Genomic DNA, 19,727 nt, shown 5'->3' on the forward strand with positions numbered 1-19,727 from the left:
ATTTTCTTCCTGCTTTTTGCATCTCAAGCCATCTTTGTATTTCAGCTATACAGAGGAGAAATTCTAGTTTTCTTCTATCTACTTGTAATCTATAGCAAGAGTAGCATAACAGTTAAGGTGCTCAACTTAGACCACAGTGACCCAGATTTGTTCCCACTTGGCTACAGAGCTCAGGAGGTGACTTGAAGTAAACATCTTTCAGCCCAATCCACTTCAAATGGTTGTTGTGGAGATAAAATTAGAGGAGACCCCAGGATTCAATTAGGAATTGGGCTCAGTCCCTTTTCTTTCTGACTTTAAGAAGTAAGACCACCCTCTTTACCTTCCTTCACTTTAAATTATTGCATCCATGACCTGGAGAAAGCGACCAGGAGAAGTTTTTCTTCCTCTTTTAAAACATTAGACCAGGGGCTATCCAATCTGATTAGAAGATTTCAAACAGGCAAAAGAAAGCAATTCTTCACACCGAGTCCATAATTAACCTGTAGAACTCAACCATAAAATGTGATGGTGGCCACTAATTTCTTTGGCTTTAAAAGGTGATTGGAAGACAAGTCTATCAAGGGTTATCAGTTTTGAAAACTCAGTGTGATTTCTAGGTTGAAGCATTAAGCAGCAAATATCAGTTGCACAGGAACAATAGTGGAAGCAGGGAAGGAATACTTATTCCTATACTGGATTTATATTCCACTGTTCAATCAGGAGTTCAAGGCAGTGTGCATAGCACCCCAGCTTCCTATTTTTCCTTTCAGCATTTGTATTTCAGTAACAAGCACATAGTATTTTCATGTTTAAGAATTGGGAGAATCAAGCAGTTGAAAGGATTAGACTTTAGAACCTTTTTTTTTCTTTTTTTCAGAACCACAAACATGCACTCAGAAGGATTTTCACTGCTCAAATGGAGACTGCATGTCTGCAAGGTTCTGGTGTGATGGTGATTATGACTGTGCAGATGGTTCAGATGAGGTAAAGTAGTATTTTGGTTGTGGTTTTCTAAGCCATCTATTTTGCTACTTACTAGAGGCACACATGAGTAATCAGATTGTCATTAAGAGTGCAAGAAATCAAGAGGGTAGGCCATTGGTCATCTGGAAAATGCAATCTGCAATGTATAAAAGACTGCAATATGTGTTACTTTGAGCAGTTTACTTAGGAAAACCACAAAAACAAGTTTCTGAACTTAAAAATAAGTGATTGAAATGAAGTTGTTCCTCATTGTTTAGAGCAGAAAGAATAACGACTTGCTGGAAAGGCCAGCAGACAGTAAGACAGAAACTGTCATGCTGACTGACATCCATTCAGTACAACAACCATGCAGAAAAGGTTTCCTCTGATGACATGCTCCATCATGGCACCTGGGTAATGCATGAGTAGTGTGGATGGCCATGTGGCAGCAAGTGAGGCAGGGGGCACATTGATTTTTAGATGCTTGGAGGAGGAAAGGAAGGCATTTTAAGAAGCAAAAATGCATAACTGAGAGAAAAGAAAAATAGTTATACAGTATCTCTCCTTCTTTATACTCTGTCCAACACAAAGGTGGGTGGCTTTTCTCCAGGTAAATGAATAAGAGAAATATGATGAAATGGGCGATTACCTGCATTTCACTAAGGTACTTTCTAATAAGAGAACTGGGGTGGAGAGAAGAGTGAACCTGGAGAGAAAGACAGTTGAGAACAGGTAGGTGATAGAGGAAAAAGAGGAAAAGTATAGAAATTGATATAAATAACAAGATAAACACTGGTGGATTTTGGGTGAAAAGCAAACTTTAATTCTGCACATGAACAAAATGTTCTGTACTTTTCAAAAGATACCACTTCATAACATCTGTGTAGGCAATATTATCATTAGACAAAGGTTTTTGTTTTTTTTTTGTTTATAAGCAATTGGTTCATTGAGTAAGTAAGAGATGGGCTATAATGGTCCCTAGGATGCTTCACTGCCAAGAAATGAACCAGTAAGAGAAGAGATAACTTTGGTTTACAAATGCTGTGTCATCATTTTGGGACAGTGGCAGCAGGACCTTAAATAATACTTTATAGCCTAAAATTACCCTAGAAAAATTAGGCAACTTCTGACCAAATAAACATGGACTTGCCCAAAGAAGAGTAACAGGGAGGAGGAGGAGGAAAAACAACTTTCTTTAGCGCTGGCAACCCTTTAACAAGTATATTCCTTCAGAAGCCCAATTGCTGGAAAATGTCAGCAGTTCCAGAACCTGCACCATGAACAATATGTTTCAATAGCTAATAAAGAATACACAGAGATAAATAAATCTGTCAAGAATATGAGTTTTTGAAAGAGAATCTATTGATTTATGCATACATGAAATGGTTTCAAATTACTGGTAAGGACTTGTGAATAGGACACAGACTAGAAATAGACAGCTCCCACACTGGTTCCTTTGGAAAATTAAGGGACCCATAGTAATGATTTAGAACGTATTGTAGGGAAGCTGCAAACAGATAAGATTCAGTTGAAATTAACATGTTCTTCACCTAATGGAACAACAGTTTAAGATTTAACCCTATAAGGATTTAAGGTAAACTTATTTCCACTACTCAAAATATTACAAGTGATGCAATATCTTATATAGCTATTGCTGCTCTCTGCTTTGAGGAAAAGCAGAGATTTTTTTAAAGAAGTAAACAGCAAAATAAGTATAATTGTGTCAGTCTGGTTTTTAACAGATTAATAAAGTTATTGTTTTAATTGTTGAACTATTGAAACTTGTGAGACTTCCTGTTGCAGTTGTTAACAGTATAATCAAATAGCTTTAAGCTTTTATTTGCAAATACATTTTATTGCTATTACGTTTTACATTAATTAAATTAGTTGCACTGTTTTTATATCAGAGGTATTGTGACTCTGGCTGCTTAAAAGACCAGTTTCAGTGCTCTAATGGTCAGTGCATAGCAGCAAAATGGAAATGTGATGGATATGATGACTGCATACTGGGAGAGGATGAGAAGAACTGTGAATCAGGTAAGTATAATTACTAATCATAAAAAATACTTAAGACATTATGTGAAAAATTAATATTAGACTTCTTTCTGAATGTACTGTATGTCCAACATTAAATTACCATATTTTTTTTTAAAAAAACACTGTCTGGAAACTTTAGATAGTGGAGAATGCTGCTGCTTGGTTACTAAGTGGTGTACAAATCTAGTATCATGCTGTATATATCATATATATTATCTGCAATATGCATCACCTAGTCATACTCTTCCAAGCCTACCTTACAGTTTTATTGTTGACATACAAAAGCTTACATGCTTTGGGGATTCAGAATCTTGCCAGAACATCTCTTTTGATATTTATGCCATTGCAAGCAAAGTCTTGGGAAGGTTTGCTGTTGGTAGTGCTACAGTGGACAGTGCTTCTCCGGGACAATTACCTGAGATACAGTCTTCTTGATTGTGACATCCCTGCTAATGGCATTCTCTAGTTTTGGTGTCATGTTTGGCATCCTCATGATTGCATTTTTATTCAATCACTTGATTGTTTGTTGGATTTATATCCCACCTTTACTCCAAGAGCTCAAGGTGGTGTAAATAGCACTCCCTCCTCCAATATTTCTCCACAGTCACAAGACAGTGAAGTAGTTTGGATTAAGAGAGAGTAAGCCCTCATGGCTGAGGGTGGATTTGAATCTAGGTTTATCCAATCCTAGTTTGGTACCTTAATCACTATAACACCCTGGCTCAAACACTTGTTATTCTCTTCACTAGGTTGTGAGCTACCTTACATTATATTCTGCTGAATCATTGTTTTGAATGTACATCTTTTTTATACTATCATCTTAATGTTGTAGTTCATTCTCTCATTCCCTTTAGAAGGGTAGTATATAAATATAATAATTATCATCATTAATAATTGTCAAATACTAAGTAGAAACCAAAGGCTCAAGTGCTTAACTATGACTATTGATAGCAATAGTAATGATGTAATCTAATACAAGGTTATGCATACATTTGTCAGTCTGTGGCTACCCTTCAGCAATTAAAACTACAAACTCTCACAGTTAAGGAGGTACCTGGAGAAGGACCAGTTGAGTTCTTAGATAGGGCAAGATGGCCAGTGTCATGTCCAGCTCAGAGTCAGAAGATGAAAAGGAATTACAGGAGGGTCATCAGTCTGAGGAGAATCAGCTGGAAGTCATAGGCAAGGAAACAGCATTGCCGAGCAACCAGAAGAGGCAGCTATCACTGGCCTCAGGAGACATAGAGGCAGAGCTAACACCTCCCCCAATGCAAGGGCTTGCTGCAAAGAAAGGAGGCCTGGACAAAGGCACTCAGCAAGACTATTGGCCAAAAAGAACCCTGCCCCACCAAAGGAACAAATCCGAGTCACGCTGCCCCTATATAAGGGGAGCCACATGCCTCACAGATCTGTTGGTGACAACTCTCCATTTTCCTCACCTCTGTGATCCTCAACTCCTTAGCCTACCCTTTCAAGTAATGACCCTGGACCCTCATACCATGTTTGTCCCTCTAGTACCTTGTTTACAAATTGAACCCTCTCTTGCCTCTAATTTAAGCTGTTTGAGTTTTTATGGGCTGTGTATTTATGGCATGAGGGACTATGATTGTTTGTTCAAACCTCTTTGCCATTAGAGTTCTGTTTGAAAACCTTTTAGTAAAGATATAAGACTTATCTGTGTGTCTGTGATTTCCATGGGCTGGGACAGGACAGCCAGAACTGTCACTGGCTTGCATTCTGTTGAGCCAAATGTTCAATATTTTAAAGAGTTGCAATGGACTGTGGTTGAAGTAAAAATTAACAGAAGGACTAAATCCTTAATAAAGTCACCTTTGGGAGTCTGGGTACCAGGCAGACTCCAAAGTTTTGATACATTAGTTTTCAAGGTACATGGTACTCTGACTTAGGGGAAAAAAACACTTTTTAAAATTATACCCATATCCATATCTATATGTTTATTATATGTATAGGTAAAGGTAAAGGTTTCCCTTGACATTAAGTCCAGCCATGTCCGACTCTAGGGGCAGTGCACATCCCCGTTTCAAAGCCGAAGAGCTGGCGTTTGTCCGTAGACGCTTCCATCTATGGAATATATACACTTATACACTTATTATATGTATAGCATGGATTAATTTGCACACATATACACAATCTCAACCTTTTTTTTTCCATTGATTTTGTTTTATTCTTGCCATTTATCTGTCTTTTTATTGATATACTTTAACAGTGTAAAATATGGATTACTTCCCAAGGAATCTCTCTCTCAATATACAATCTCTTCAAGACAAGAAGGGAGCCTTTCAATAAAACCCTCTGAAACTTAACATTAAAATGGAATAATGCATAACTAATTGCATGTTAAGATATAATAAAAAAAAATAAATTGGTCTATAAAACATCAAAACAAGATATAAAACAATAAATATAACATAAAAGACTCCTTCAAGCCAGAAAATGGTAAAAGAATTAAGCCTAACTTGGCTACTACCCCCAAACTCTGATTCAGCTTTTTAAAAGTAGCCTGAGTTTGTACCAACATTTATACAATAGTGACACAATAACATGAGATTTGCAGTTGCCATACCCATTGATCTCTCACAGTTCATCCTGCCAAATAAGACCAGAGCCAAATATTCTCATTGTGTGCTGAATGTTTTTGAGACATCCAAAGTTACCAGTAGGAATTATTTTCTACAGTAGAAATACACAACTTTTTCTGGGCTGGGGATCACACTTGTCTTTTGAGTAGCATGCTAACAATTCATTCCAAAAAGTAGGTGGGCCAAGACAAAGAAGTGGTCAAGACCAAGAGAAAAATGAAATGTATTAAAAGCTGAGATCTCCCTTGAATTCAGCTCAACTTCTGGTGATTCTTCTATTCATGAAAGTAGCTTGACTTTTTTTCCAACATACAAACAAACAAACAAATATTTATTATGGTCAAAGACCAGCATACGGAGGGTGGGGTATAGTCAGCTGAAATCACAGAAGGTACATTAAAGTCTAATATAAGAAGCTAAAACACAAAAGTACATTAAAATTTGATATAAAAAGCTAAAACCCTCTTGTCTTGTTTCATGTTAGAAATGCAGGAAATAGAAAGGGGAAAGTATTACTTAAAATTTAAACAGTTAAAAATGTATAATAAAAATATAAAATTAATATAACTCTAGCCCGATGATGGGCCACATTGATGGCAGAGGTGTTTCTGACCAGTAAGTCACTCTGTGTGCATGTTGGTCCCAAAGGCCGCTGTAAAAGATGGGTAGTTGTTTGAATATTGCCGCATTCGCAGCAAATATCCTTGCCCTCAGGGAGAAACCCCCATTTTTCCATATAATCTTTAGTTCCGGCCAAACCAGTGCGCAGTCTGTTTAAACATCTCCAAACTGTCCACTCCTCCTCTGAACCTCCAGGCAACTCCTCAAGCAGTTCTATCCAATTATGAAGATATTTTACTTGAGATTTCCATCTTTTTAACCATTCTGTTTGAGGTGTAGTAGCGAACTCCTCAGCGCAGTCTACGAAGCTCCTTCTTGACTTCAATCTTTTTTAGGAGGTACTTGGCCAAATAATGGGCGTGTGGGATCATCTAACACCTTTCCATATTCCAGCCTTGTGCCACACTCCTTCTAATGCCTGGCAGGGCTATTCCCACCAATCAATCAATCAATCAATCAATCAATTTATCAAGTGGAGTGGGGCATAAACAGTGTGGCATGTGTCATTAAGCACCCTATCCACCTGCATCGATTGCGCAGAGCAGCCCCAAATGGGGCAGGCATACTCTTCCGCCGAGTAGCACAATGCGAGGGCGGCCGTGCATAGAGTAGTAGGGTGAGCACCCCAAGTAGTACTAGCGAGCTTCCTGAGAAGATTATTATGTGTGGAAATCTTTTGCTTTAAGTTGCAACAATGTCTTTTAAAGCTTAATGTTCAGTCCAGTGTTACACCAAGGTAAATGGTGTCTCACAATGTACCAGATTTACTCCATCCCAGATAATAGCAAGCCTACGTCTAGCCTGCCTATTTTGAGATGGAATGCACAGACTTTAGTTTTTGACAGGTAAGGTTTTAGTCTATTCTTGTTATAATATTCAGACATATTCTTAAGAGCCAGAGTGAGCTTGTCTTCCACTTCCTTTAAGTTAATTCCCTGAGCAGTAAGTGCCAAATCATCAGCATAGATGAAGGACAATATATCAGGACTGATGAGTTGATCGTTAGTATATATATTGAATAACGGGCAAGGACACACCCCTGTGGGAGACCATGCCGCTGAACTCTCCACTGCCTCTTTTTTCCCTGGAATTCAGTGAAGAATAATTGATTCTCGAGTATTGCCTTAATGCATTTAGCTAAAGCATGATCATGTGTAATATTATATAATTTCAAGAAAAGCTTCCTATGATTACCTGTGTCATAAGCCGCAGATAAATCAACAAAAGCAGCTCCTGTGATTAAACCTAATTGAAAGCCATCCTCTATATGCTGGACAAGATTAAGTATCTGGCCTGTGCAGGACTCTCCTGGTTGAAAACCAGCTTGCTGGGGGATAAGAATTAGTTCAATAGCAGGAAGCATTCTATTTAGAAGAACTGTGTCATAGAGTTTAAAAAGATGGCAAAGGAGGGAAATTGGACAAAAATTCTTCGGGTCATTCGGTTCTTTTCCAGGTTTCAAAAGTGCAATAACCCAGGCTTTCCTCCAGATCTTCAGAATACAGTTTGAGGCCGCACATACATTAAAAAGTGACAGCAAATTGCTTAGCAAAATCCCCAAAGGTTTTTATTTGTTCTACACGAATATCGTCCAGTCCCGCAGCTTTTCCATTCTTCATATCTCAAATTGCTGTTTTCAGTTCTTCTCTATCAAAGGGGGAGGTCAGAGCACTGGCTTCCCCTTCCATTGCCCTTGGAAGCCTGCATTTCTTAAGTCTGTCCTTAACCCTGCCGTTTAACAACAGTTGATGAGCTATTTGATTTGCCATAATGTTCTTATATTGGCACAAATTAGTTGGGATGTTATGCAGATGCTTTAAGAGTTTCCAACCCTTCTGGCTATTCTTTGTCAAATCAGTTGATTCCAAGGTGGCCTTCCATTTCTCCCTCTGAGATTCTGCAAGGAGTAGCATTATATTATCACCAGCTCTAATTGTTTCTTCAGAGAATGGGTTTTCATTACATTCTAACATAGTTATTAAGATGAGGCATAATATCTGAAGAAAGCCCCGGTACAAAATGAGTTCAGTACCCTCTTGGGATGGAATGTCTGGACACATGGCTTACAGCTTTAACAAAAAGATCATAGTTTGCTGGTATTGGTTTAGTATTTTAAAGTGATGCTGAAACGGAACATTTCTTGGCCTAATAACAGAATGCACCTTGCATATTAATGGTCTATGCAGTGAGTGAGGGATTGGGTCCCAGACCCCCTTAGTGCATTGGTTGCTAAGATTGTACTCACAAAAATCAAATCAGGATTGTACCCTCTTCTCCACCTACCACTATTAAAAGAGGCTGGGAGTTTGGCATCATGGATTAGAGTAAAGGTGTTAGTCTCCAACCACAACTCCACCTCTTCTCCATCACTGTTCGTTTCGCCATATCCCCTGTTGATACTATGGCTATTAAAGTCACCAAGAATAAAGTTAATCCTTTGTAAACTAAAGTTCCCAGGCTCTGTGAAGCTGAATGGTATAATCAGGGGCTTGTACACCAAGGTAACCAAACAGTTATTTAATTCAGCTGACAGTATTTAAATGTTATTTTCCTCTGTAAAAGCTATTGAAGATATTATCAAGTCAGGGTGAACAAAGATAGCACTACTGTACTGTTCACTTGGTCTCTCAATGGTAAGTTTCATTCCTACTATATGGTGAATTCCTCAGTGCATCTCTTGCACACAGAGAATATCACACTTACTGGCCTTGCAGAAATTACTTAATAAAACTTCCTTCTCTGTTGATATCCCTTTGATATTCATAGTAGCCATTGTTAGAATTGGCCCTGAGAAGGGCCCTTTGTTTACAAGAGACGTTTCCTGCATTCTGGGTTGGAAGGATTAGCTAGCGAAAAGATAATTTGCTGTTACCGGGGCACCACTTGGAGGTTCCTTCCTTGCCCCGTAGCTAAAACCTTAATATTGGACTTTAATGTTCCTTCTATTCTTTCAACTGACTATACCCCACCCTCCTTGTGCTGATCTTTGACCGTAATAAAGATTTGTTTGCTTGTTTGTTTGACTTTTTTTTTACGATTTCCTTGTGAATATGAAAAAAAAGTGTGGCAGCTTTAAGTGTTGCATTAACTTTAATTAGTCAACATCATTAAGAAGCTGGATGTGTAAGGTACAAAGGTCTTCCAAATTGTTTTTGTATAAAACACACCCTTAATATTGAAGCACATCATAATAAATTGTCACACAGAATTATACCATTGGCTTTAGGGGATCAAAATATTTTTTTTACCTGTATTTTACCTATTAATAATAGGTAAAATATATTTTGGGACATCAAAATTAATACTGTTGAATGTTTTAAAATAATTCTTAATTTACAGTTTTGGTTTTTGGTTTTTCTTCCATTCAGGAGAAGGGAGATTGTTGAGGTGTCAACTGACTGATCTGCAATCCTTTTTTAATTGTTACTGAGGAATCTTAAAAAAACACTAGCAGCTCAATATAATAATTTTGATTGGTTCTATAGAAGCTTTCCCTAACCTGGTGATTTTCTGATACATTGGGCTACCTTTCCCATCATGTCAGTATGCTTGTGCAATGGCTAAGTCAACTTGAAATTATGGAAGTCCAATAATTATAAAAGGCAACAGTTTGAAGTAAGGTGTTCTATAATAATGTATTGACTACAGATGAAGACAGTTCAAATATACTGTCTGAGTAGTATACTGTGTTTTTGCTCCATGTTCAAAGAATGAGATTTGCACTCATTTTGCAAGTTAAGTAAATCTGTAAAACATGACAGAAACTTGATCTCTCCTTAAGTACTGATTTGCCTAAAGCCACCTATAAATATGTATAATGACAGAAATCGTTGACAAACAGTATTTGTAACTACATTTATAGCACTCTGTTGTTAAAGTCTTGAGTGGCTCTGTGAGGACAAGAATAAGAATATTGTCCCTGGGCCATTTTTTTTTATCATATTCTATACATTGAGGCCCATTGTCTTCCAGGTTTTGGAAGATAAAGTACACCCAAGTAGGGTATCTGTAATTTATCAACTATTAACCTTAAATTATATTACCATTTTATTTGCCTATTCTCAATTTTATATCTTAAACAGCATCTCCAACCTGCTCTTCAAGTGAATATGTCTGTGCCAATGGAGGCTGTATCTCAGCATCTTTTAGATGCAATGGACAATATGATTGTTCTGATGGTTCCGATGAGGTAAGACGTTAATTATCCTAATCTGATATGTTTTGTTCTATATATTTAGAAACTTAAATTTAGAATATCAATGCTGTGGAATATTCTTTTGGTTCAAGAGCTTATCCACAAAACAAAGATTCAGTAGTTAGTAGAATTCTCTATTTCAGTAATGAACAGTAATAATTAGTGTCCTTTTGATGGTAGTCTCCAATTCTAAAATACTGTATGTTAAAAGATATACCTGAATCTATTTGGCTAATTGTTTTCAAAGGTATTTAAATCCTTTTATTTGACAATACTTTAGTTGTATCTGGCTGGGTTGTAGCTTTAATTTTTTATTATAAGGGTATGTAAGTCCTTTCTTATTTCTGTGTTTAATTTTTTTTAAAATAAAATGTTTATACTGAAATAGTTTTGTCTATTTTTTCCCATTTACATGATTTTGTTCCCCCACAATTATACATTATTAAATAAAGGAAACTTCACAAGTTTATGGAACTTTGTGGCTGAGTGGTTCGTGTATAAGAATCAATGGGAATTATCTCATTGGTGTCTTGCCGAAAGAGAAATGCAGCACTATATAAGCTAGGGATCTTAAAGATCTCCTAATCTTCAAAACAGAATGTTTAGAGTAGATGAAGATATGGGCTGAGAGGAAGAAGAATAAGAGACCTTTATTGCCAAGGATCTTTGGAATACTGATTATTAGTTACAGGTGACAATTGTGAATTTAATGTTTTATATTCTGTAATGACCATAACCTTATCAATAAAAAAGAAAAATACCAATGATTAATTTATTAAATTGGTTTTGCTGAATTCTAGTTGCTTTGATTATACTTCTGTTACTTTGATTGCTAATAATCACTGTCACATATGAATATATGTTTATACAGGTGCATTGTGTAACAGAATGTAAAGAAGATCAATTTCAGTGTAAAAATAAAGCACACTGTATACCTATCAGATGGCTTTGTGATGGAATTCAGGACTGTGTGGATAGCAGTGATGAACTAAATTGTGACAGAGGTGAGATCCCCCCCCCTTTTCCTGGCTATTTTTATAGTTAGTTATTTGCTAACTTATATCCCATCTTTTGTCTGACACAGGTTAGATAGGGATTTCCCATCAATTTTTACCCACAACTCTGTGAAAAAGTAACTGGCACAAAGCGACCCAACAACATTTTCTGTAGCTGTTGGTGCACTTGTGTTTCTCTGAATTTTAATCATGGGAATTATCTACAGTTACTCTAAATATATTATTTTCTGTAGCAGGAAGGGATTTAAGAAACCACAAGTCAGATTAATGTTTTTTTTTTTCCTTTTCTGTATCTTATGTGAACATTTTGCACTCATCCATGCTGAATTTCTTCAGCAAAGGATCGTTACCTTGTCGTGGTGCTGGAGCTTGAGCACCTCAATGATGCCATGAGCTAAACCGTGAAGGGCCACCCAAGACGGGAAGGTCATGACAGAGAGGTCAGACTAAATGCGATCTCTGGGGAAGGTAATGGCAACCCACCTCAGTATTCTTGCCGTGAAAACTAAATGGATCAGTACAACCAGAGATATGTCGGTATACCATCGGAAGATGAGACCCCCAGGTCGGAAGATGGTCAAAATGCTACTGGGGAGGAACAGAGGATGAGCTCAACTAGCCCCAGACGTGATGACGCAGCTAGCTCAAAGCCGAAAGGACGGCTAGCGGCCGACGGTGCTGGTGGTGAACGGCGAATCCGATGTTCTAAGGATCAACACACCATTGGAACCTGGAATGTAAGATCTATGAGCCAGGGCAAATTGGATGTGGTTATTGGTGAGATGTCAAGATTAAAGATAGACATCCTGGGCGTCAGTGAACTGAAATGGACTGGAATGGGCCACTTCACATCAAATGACCACCAGATCTACTACTGTGGACAAGAGGACCACAGAGGAAATGGAGTAGCCTTCATAATTAATAGTAAAGTGGCTAAAGCAGTGCTTGGATACAACCCAAAAAACGACAGAATGATCTCAATTCGAATTCAGGGCAAGCCATCTAACATCACAGTGATCCAAATATACGCCCCAACCACAAATGCTGAAGAAGCTGAAGTAGAGCAGTTCTATGAGGATCTGCAGCACCTACTGGACAACACGCCTAAAAGAGATGTTATTTTCATCACGGGAGACTGGAATGCTAAGGTGGGCAGTCAAATGACACCTCGAATTACAGGTAAGTATGGCCTGGGAGAACAAAATGAAGCAGGACATAGGCTGATAGAATTTTGCCAAGACAATTCGCTCTGCATAACAAACACTCTCTTCCAACAACCTAAGAGACAGCTTTATACATGGACTTCACCAGATGGACAACACCGAAATCAGATTGATTACATCCTTTGCAGCCAAAGGTGGCGGACATCTGTACAGTCGGTAAAAACAAGGCCTGGAGCTGACTGTAGTTCAGATCACGAACTTCTTCTTGCACAATTTAGGATCAGACTCAAGAGATTACGGAAGACCCACAGATCAGCTAGATATGAGCTCACTAATATTCCTAAGGAATATGCAGTGGAGGTGAGGAATCGATTTAAGGGACTGGACTTAGTAGATAGGGTCCCGGAAGAATTATGGACAGAAGTTGGCAGCATTGTTCAGGAGGCGGCAACAAAATACATCCCAAAGAAAGAGAAAACCAAGAAGGCAAAATGGCTGTCTGCTGAGACACTAGAAGTAGCCCAAGAAAGAAGGAAAGCAAAAGGCAACAGTGATAGGGGGAGATATGCCCAATTAAATGCAAAATTCCAGAGGTTAGCCAGAAGAGATAAGGAATTATTTTTAAGCAAGCAATGCGCGGAAGTGGAAGATGACAATAGAATAGGAAGGACAAGAGACCTCTTCCAGAAAATTAGAAACATTGGAGGTAAATTCCAGGCAAAAATGGGTATGATCAAAAACAAAGATGGCAAGGACCTAACAGAAGAAGAAGAGATCAAGAAAAGGTGGCAAGAATATACAGAAGACCTGTATAGGAAGGATAACAATATCGGGGATAGCTTTGACGGTGTGGTCAGTGAGCCAGAGCCAGACATCCTGAAGAGTGAGGTTGAGTGGGCCTTAAGAAGCATTGCTAATAACAAGGCAGCAGGAGACGACGGCATCCCAGCTGAACTGTTCAAAATCTTGCAAGATGATGCTGTCAAGGTAATGCATGCTATATGCCAGCAAATTTGGAAAGCACAAGAATGGCCATCAGATTGGAAAAAATCAACTTATATCCCCATACCAAAAAAGGGAAACACTAAAGAATGTTCAAACTATCGAACAGTGGCACTCATTTCACATGCCAGTAAGGTAATGCTCAAGATCCTGCAAGGTAGACTTCAGCAATTCATGGAGCGAGAATTGCCAGATGTACAAGCTGGGTTTAGAAAAGGCAGAGGAACTAGAGACCAAATTGCCAATATCTGCTGGATAATGGAAAAAGCCAGGGAGTTTCAGAAAAACATCTATTTCTGTTTTATTGACTATTCTAAAGCCTTTGACTGTGTGGACCATAACAAATTGTGGCAAGTTCTTAGCGGTATGGGGATACCAAGTCATCTTGTCTGCCTCCTGAAGAATCTGTATAACGACCAAGTAGCAACAGTAAGAACAGACCACGGAACAACGGACTGGTTTAAGATTGGGAAAGGAGTACGGCAGGGCTGTATACTCTCACCCTACCTATTCAACTTGTATGCAGAACACATCATGCGACAAGCTGGGCTTGAGGAATCCAAGGCTGGAGTTAAAATCTCTGGAAGAAACATTAACAATCTCAGATATGCAGATGATACCACTTTGATGGCTGAAAGCGAAGAGGAACTGAGGAGCCTTATGATGAAGGTGAAAGAAGAAAGTGCAAAAGCTGGCTTGCAGCTAAACCTCAAAAAAACCAAGATTATGGCAACCAGCTTGATTGATAACTGGCAAATAGAGGGAGAAAATGTAGAAGCAGTGAAAGACTTTGTATTCCTAGGTGCAAAGATTACTGCAGATGCTGACTGCAGTCAGGAAATCAGAAGACGCTTAATCCTTGGGAGAAGAGCAATGACAAATCTCGATAAAATAGTTAAGAGCAGAGACATCACACTGACAACAAAGGCCCGCATAGTTAAAGCAATGGTGTTCCCTGTAGTAACATATGGCTGTGAGAGCTGGACCATAAGGAAGGCTGAGCGAAGGAAGATCGATGCTTTTGAACTGTGGTGTTGGAGGAAAATTCTGAGAGTGCCCTGGACTGCAAGAAGATCCAACCAGTCCATCCTCCAGGAAATAAAGCCAGACTGCTCACTTGAGGGAATGATATTAAAGGCAAAACTGAAATACTTTGGCCACATAATGAGAAGACAGGACACCCTGGAGAAGATGCTGATGCTAGGGAGAGTGGAGGGCAAAAGGAAGAGGGGCCGACCAAGGGCAAGATGGATGGATGATATTCTAGAGGTGACGGACTCGTCCCTGGGGGAGCTGGGGGTGTTGACGACCGACAGGAAGCTCTGGCGTGGGCTGGTCCATGAAGTCACGAAGAGTCGGAAGCGACTAAACGAATAAACAACAATGCTGAATTTACTTTTTATCAATATTATAAATACTTAAATTGTGACTGCCATAGCAATTACTTTAAACGGAGCTGTATTATCTCACTGCCACCATGTTCAGAGAGGGGGGGGAGAGAGAGGGGGGAGGGCCGATAGTAATAATTATTAATTTATAATATTTTATGAATTTTATAAGAATACAATATTATTATTGTGTGTGTATGTGTGTATATGCATACATCCATATCCATACATGCACCCCCACAAACATACATAAATACATACAAAATACATATAAAAATGATATACTTCACAAAATAACTGTTTATAACTAAATTATGAGGTGATACTTGAATTTATTTTATAATTCTGTTGTATTTGTATTAATACAAATTATGATAATAAATGTATTAATTTTTATTGAGGATTCTTTCCTCTTCAGTGTTCATATTTCATTTTAGTATTTGTTTTGCAGAGGAAAACATATTTGATTAAAAATAAGCACATTATTCCAGAAGCATTAGAGAAATCATATTGATCCATAAATGTTAAGTGACCACCATGAACAGACCAGTATTGCTGATGGTACATGAGAAATGAGAACAACATAACAGAAACAGATGAAATGCCCTTTTGAATTTTCAGTCTCATTTTTAGTTTTAGAGTAATTTTGGTGAAATTTTCTAATTGTGGGGATAACAAAATTATTCTTACTGCTCTTCCTCTTGAAGTTTAAACTAGTTATGATGGCATTTTGCTGCTGGCCCTGGTATTTATTGCACCATCTTCAGACCCATTCTCAGTGATTATCAGATAGTGGCTGCTTTTCTTTCATGTACAAGGATGTTGTATAATGATGTCGCTTTGAGAAGTTTATACAGAGTTGGTCAGGTGCCTCTTTATACATACTGAGAACTCTGCTTATGCAAGTCCTGCAATAAGCAGTAGGAGCAGCAAATACAACACTTTAGCTGACATCCAATACTGTAGTATGTTTCTGGTACCTCATGGGGATTGTCCTCTCCTTTCTTTCCCCTGCAGCAAACCATGATGACCTCAACATCTTGTCTGAAGTATCTCCCAGTACTTTGGTACAGATTTTAGAGGATACAAAAAACTTCAGGAAGGAGGGAGTATCATTATCTCCCCTTTCCACTGCTGGATGTTTCCTTCTATATAAATCCAAATGTTTAAAGTGTTTTTATGCTGCTTCAATCAAAGTGACCCTAAGCAACTGACAAAAGCAATAAATAAAAAAACATCCATAACAAGCTACAAATAAATATCCACAATACAACTTCAGAATAGTAATAATAATGAAACAACTATCAGGGATTACTGCCAACATTTCAGTAATACATACTGCTTTGTATTTTAACTTTTGTAATGTTTGTAATTGCTTTTTTATTTTATTTTAATTCTGTTTGCCACCCAGAGTCACTCCTTTATCCAATTTATATATTGGATGGATGGATGGATAAATAAATGCATCATCAACATCTCAATACTGGGATGCCTGCCTAAACAACCAAGTTTTAAACAACTTCCTAAATATTAATAACAAGATTGCTGGATCTTATTTCTGGGGTTGTTGATTTCATGGGAGGGGAGCTTCAGCAGAAAATGCTTGCCTATGAGTCCCTCATGCTGTACCCTCCCCTTTTGAATCCAGTTCAGAAGTTTCTAATTAGTATGCAAGAAAGTATTTCATCATAGTATTAATCAAGGACCAAGTTTCTTGGTATATACAAGTTTGGTCTGGTGGTTAAGGCAACGGGCTAGAAACCAGGAGACTGTGAGTTCTAGTCCTGCCTTAGGCATGAAAGCTGGCTGGGTGACCTTGGGCCAGTCACTCTCTCTCAGCCCAACTCACCTTACAGGGTTGTTGGTGTGGGGAAAATAGGAGGAGAAAGGCGTATTGGGTATGTTCGCTGCCTTGAGTTATTTATAAAAATAATAAAGGCAGTATAAAAATTAAATAAATAAATAAAGCAACATTTTTTACATGCATTTGGTCATTAAAGTGCACATGAAAGAACAGTTTCTATTTTACCTACAGGTTAGTTTCATTACATATGGGCTGTTTGTCATCTGTTCCTGTTGTGAAAAAAACATCATGAAAGGATGATTTGAATCTTCTCTAAAAGCAGACAAATATAACTTTATACAGAAAAAATTGTGCAAGTAATCAGAGTGATTATACTTGAATTTGTATTCAAAGTGAATTATCCAGTCATCAGATTGCTTAAATACAAATATAAATAATGCATTTGCATTATTTATGCATACTTCATTTAATAAAGGAAATTGGTTTTTACAATAATGGCTAACAAGATTTAATATTTTGATCTAAAAATGAAATAAAAGGTTTTTTAAAAATATTTCTAAAGAGGTCTAGATGGAATTTATTCTTGGTTATGTTAATTTCACCTGACAAATTATATGAAGGGCATGCATTTTTGTATTTAGCATGTCTGAAGCCTGATTATTGTATACTGCAATTTTGAAACAATCCATTAATGTGCCTGATATTAAGGGTAATGAAAAATTAAAGCTTTATATTAATATAGCACACCAACAATAACAGGTCTTTTCTGACCACATGCTTAAGACAAAATTTTAGAAATACAGCAAACTACTTTTACTGCCAATATGAACTGTTCAAGTTCAGAATAAAGTTTATATGGAGGAAAGTTTCAGTATATTGGCCCTTTCCCAAGCTTCCAAGAATAAATTAATTATATAAATGTAGAGTATTTATTTATTTATTTAAGAAGAAATGCTTCAGTTGGCATAGGTAAAGCCTTTAGACTATATTCAATATTATGTTTATGGGTTTCCACATATGCTTGTATTTTCCTTTTGCTCTCTCTTCTCCACTCCTTTATATTTGCCTGTTTTATTTTTATCACAAAAAATACCGTATCTTACAAAATGTCAGTAGTTTTGCTCCAAATCTTGTAGAATTTTGGAATAAAACACTAAAATGTATTGGAATGGGACTGTAAATAAATAAAATTGGGTAATTTCATGAAATTTTGGCCATTTTAATTTTTTAATTAAAATTGTTATTTAGTTATATGCCATTTAACTGGCATACGTGCCATACTGAACCTTCATTTAAGTTTAAATTGCATAAAGAAAAAAGTTGGGAACTTCTGCTCTAAAAGGTATTTTTTGCAGAAGATGGAGGTATAGTAGAGAGGGAAGGTAAGAAGAAGAGGAATCAGTTCTGGTGGCAGTTGCAATTTTGCCAGTGAAATATTAGCTTGGTTACTACAATCCATTGCCTTAAGAATAATTCGTAAGTACAGACCTTATTATCTTCTTTAGATGCCTTCAATCTATTAACTCTCATGCATTTAGAGGATCTTCAATAGACACAAATTTTAATGAAAACCTATTGCTCCAGGTAGAAGTAGTCAAAGGATTTCTTTTTTTCAGTCAAGGATTGATCTCAGTTTGTATATCTGCCCTGTAGCCTACCCATTAGTATCTCTTACAGGAATGCTGGCCATTTCCTAATTTTACTGTACCATTCCTAATGGTGATTACTTCCAGTGACAGAAATTAAACAAAATTTGGGAGCAGTGAACAAATAAACTTTGTTCTGGTTTCTTTTAAATGGAAATGTGTTGTTTTAAATTAGAATAAGGTCAGTCTCTATATTTGTGAGACTTAAAAAAAAATGTACCAAGATTTACAATTTAACCACACCAACAGGCTGACAGCAATTGTAGATCAATGACTAATTTCATGTATTTTATTGTATTTTTTCCCTTAGCAATATTATCTTTGTAAATTTACATATCTACATGGAGATAAGAATATCCTTGTATCAGGAGGTTTAGGGAGAAAATCAGCTAAAAATTGCATTTTCCTTTGATCAAATTTCCTTTCATGTCAGGTCATATAAAATTTATATCTCTTATAACATGGCAATGAAAAGGTACACATTTCCTCCAAAAAGGAAATATACAGGATGTCTTGTATTAGAGAAGGATAGCTGGGTAAAATTATTGGAATACAGTATAAGATTTATAGATTCATCAAATTTAATAGATAGCTGCTGTCTGAAGATAGGAGGGACCACTATGTTGTGATGGAGGAGGGGTTGGCCTGTTTGTTCTATATTATTTTCCCAACGAATCTTCCCAGAGCAATTTTATCTACTATTAGAAAACTGGAAGTATACAGGCTGCATGTACCAGTGATAGAAGGCTGTTTGGTACTGGTTGCTGGGGAATACATTTGAAAGAGTTCCTGTGTATACTTGACCTGACTGTTGGCTTCTCAGTTTCCCATAAACATCTGTCTTACACTGGAGAAAGATCAGCTACTATCCTTCATTGTTATAGCCCCTTAATTTTCTCCCTAGCAGCTATCTGAGGCAAGAAATCTACCTTGTCTTGTGGGATCCCAACATATATACACTTAAAAATATTTACAAGATTTACAGATTTTAATTTTGCTATTTTATATTTTCAGGGGGGAGCATATGTAGAGCAGATGAATTCCTTTGCAACAATTCACGCTGTAAACTCTATTTTTGGGTTTGTGATGGAGAAGATGATTGTGGAGATAACTCAGACGAATTCCCTGAAATATGTGGTAAGTTTGTGGCCTACCACCCACAGAAGCATATGCAATGATACATTTAATTCATCACAAATTCTGGGTTTTTTTTTTCCTTCTGTGCTGCTCTTGTTTTCCTTTGTCTTTAATTTGTATGAGAATAATATTTATGCCTTGAGACTACATTACATTTGAAGCAGGCAACATTT

General features: G+C 37.3%; 1 protein-coding gene across 1 annotated transcript in view; it reads left to right on the forward strand.

Moving 5' to 3' along the window:
• LRP1B (LDL receptor related protein 1B) overlaps positions 1 to 19,727 on the forward strand; it is a 707,094-nt gene that overhangs the window by 619,537 nt on the left and 67,830 nt on the right. Inside the window, exons 69-73 of the mRNA XM_063307533.1 lie at positions 860 to 966; positions 2,853 to 2,982; positions 10,286 to 10,392; positions 11,270 to 11,402; positions 19,432 to 19,554. Coding sequence (XP_063163603.1) covers positions 860 to 966; positions 2,853 to 2,982; positions 10,286 to 10,392; positions 11,270 to 11,402; positions 19,432 to 19,554 — 600 coding nt within the window. The remainder of the gene's footprint in view (positions 1 to 859; positions 967 to 2,852; positions 2,983 to 10,285; positions 10,393 to 11,269; positions 11,403 to 19,431; positions 19,555 to 19,727) is intronic.

The sequence above is a fragment of the Candoia aspera genome, chromosome 1, assembly GCF_035149785.1.
Source record: "Candoia aspera isolate rCanAsp1 chromosome 1, rCanAsp1.hap2, whole genome shotgun sequence".
Classification (NCBI taxonomy): domain Eukaryota; kingdom Metazoa; phylum Chordata; class Lepidosauria; order Squamata; family Boidae; genus Candoia; species Candoia aspera.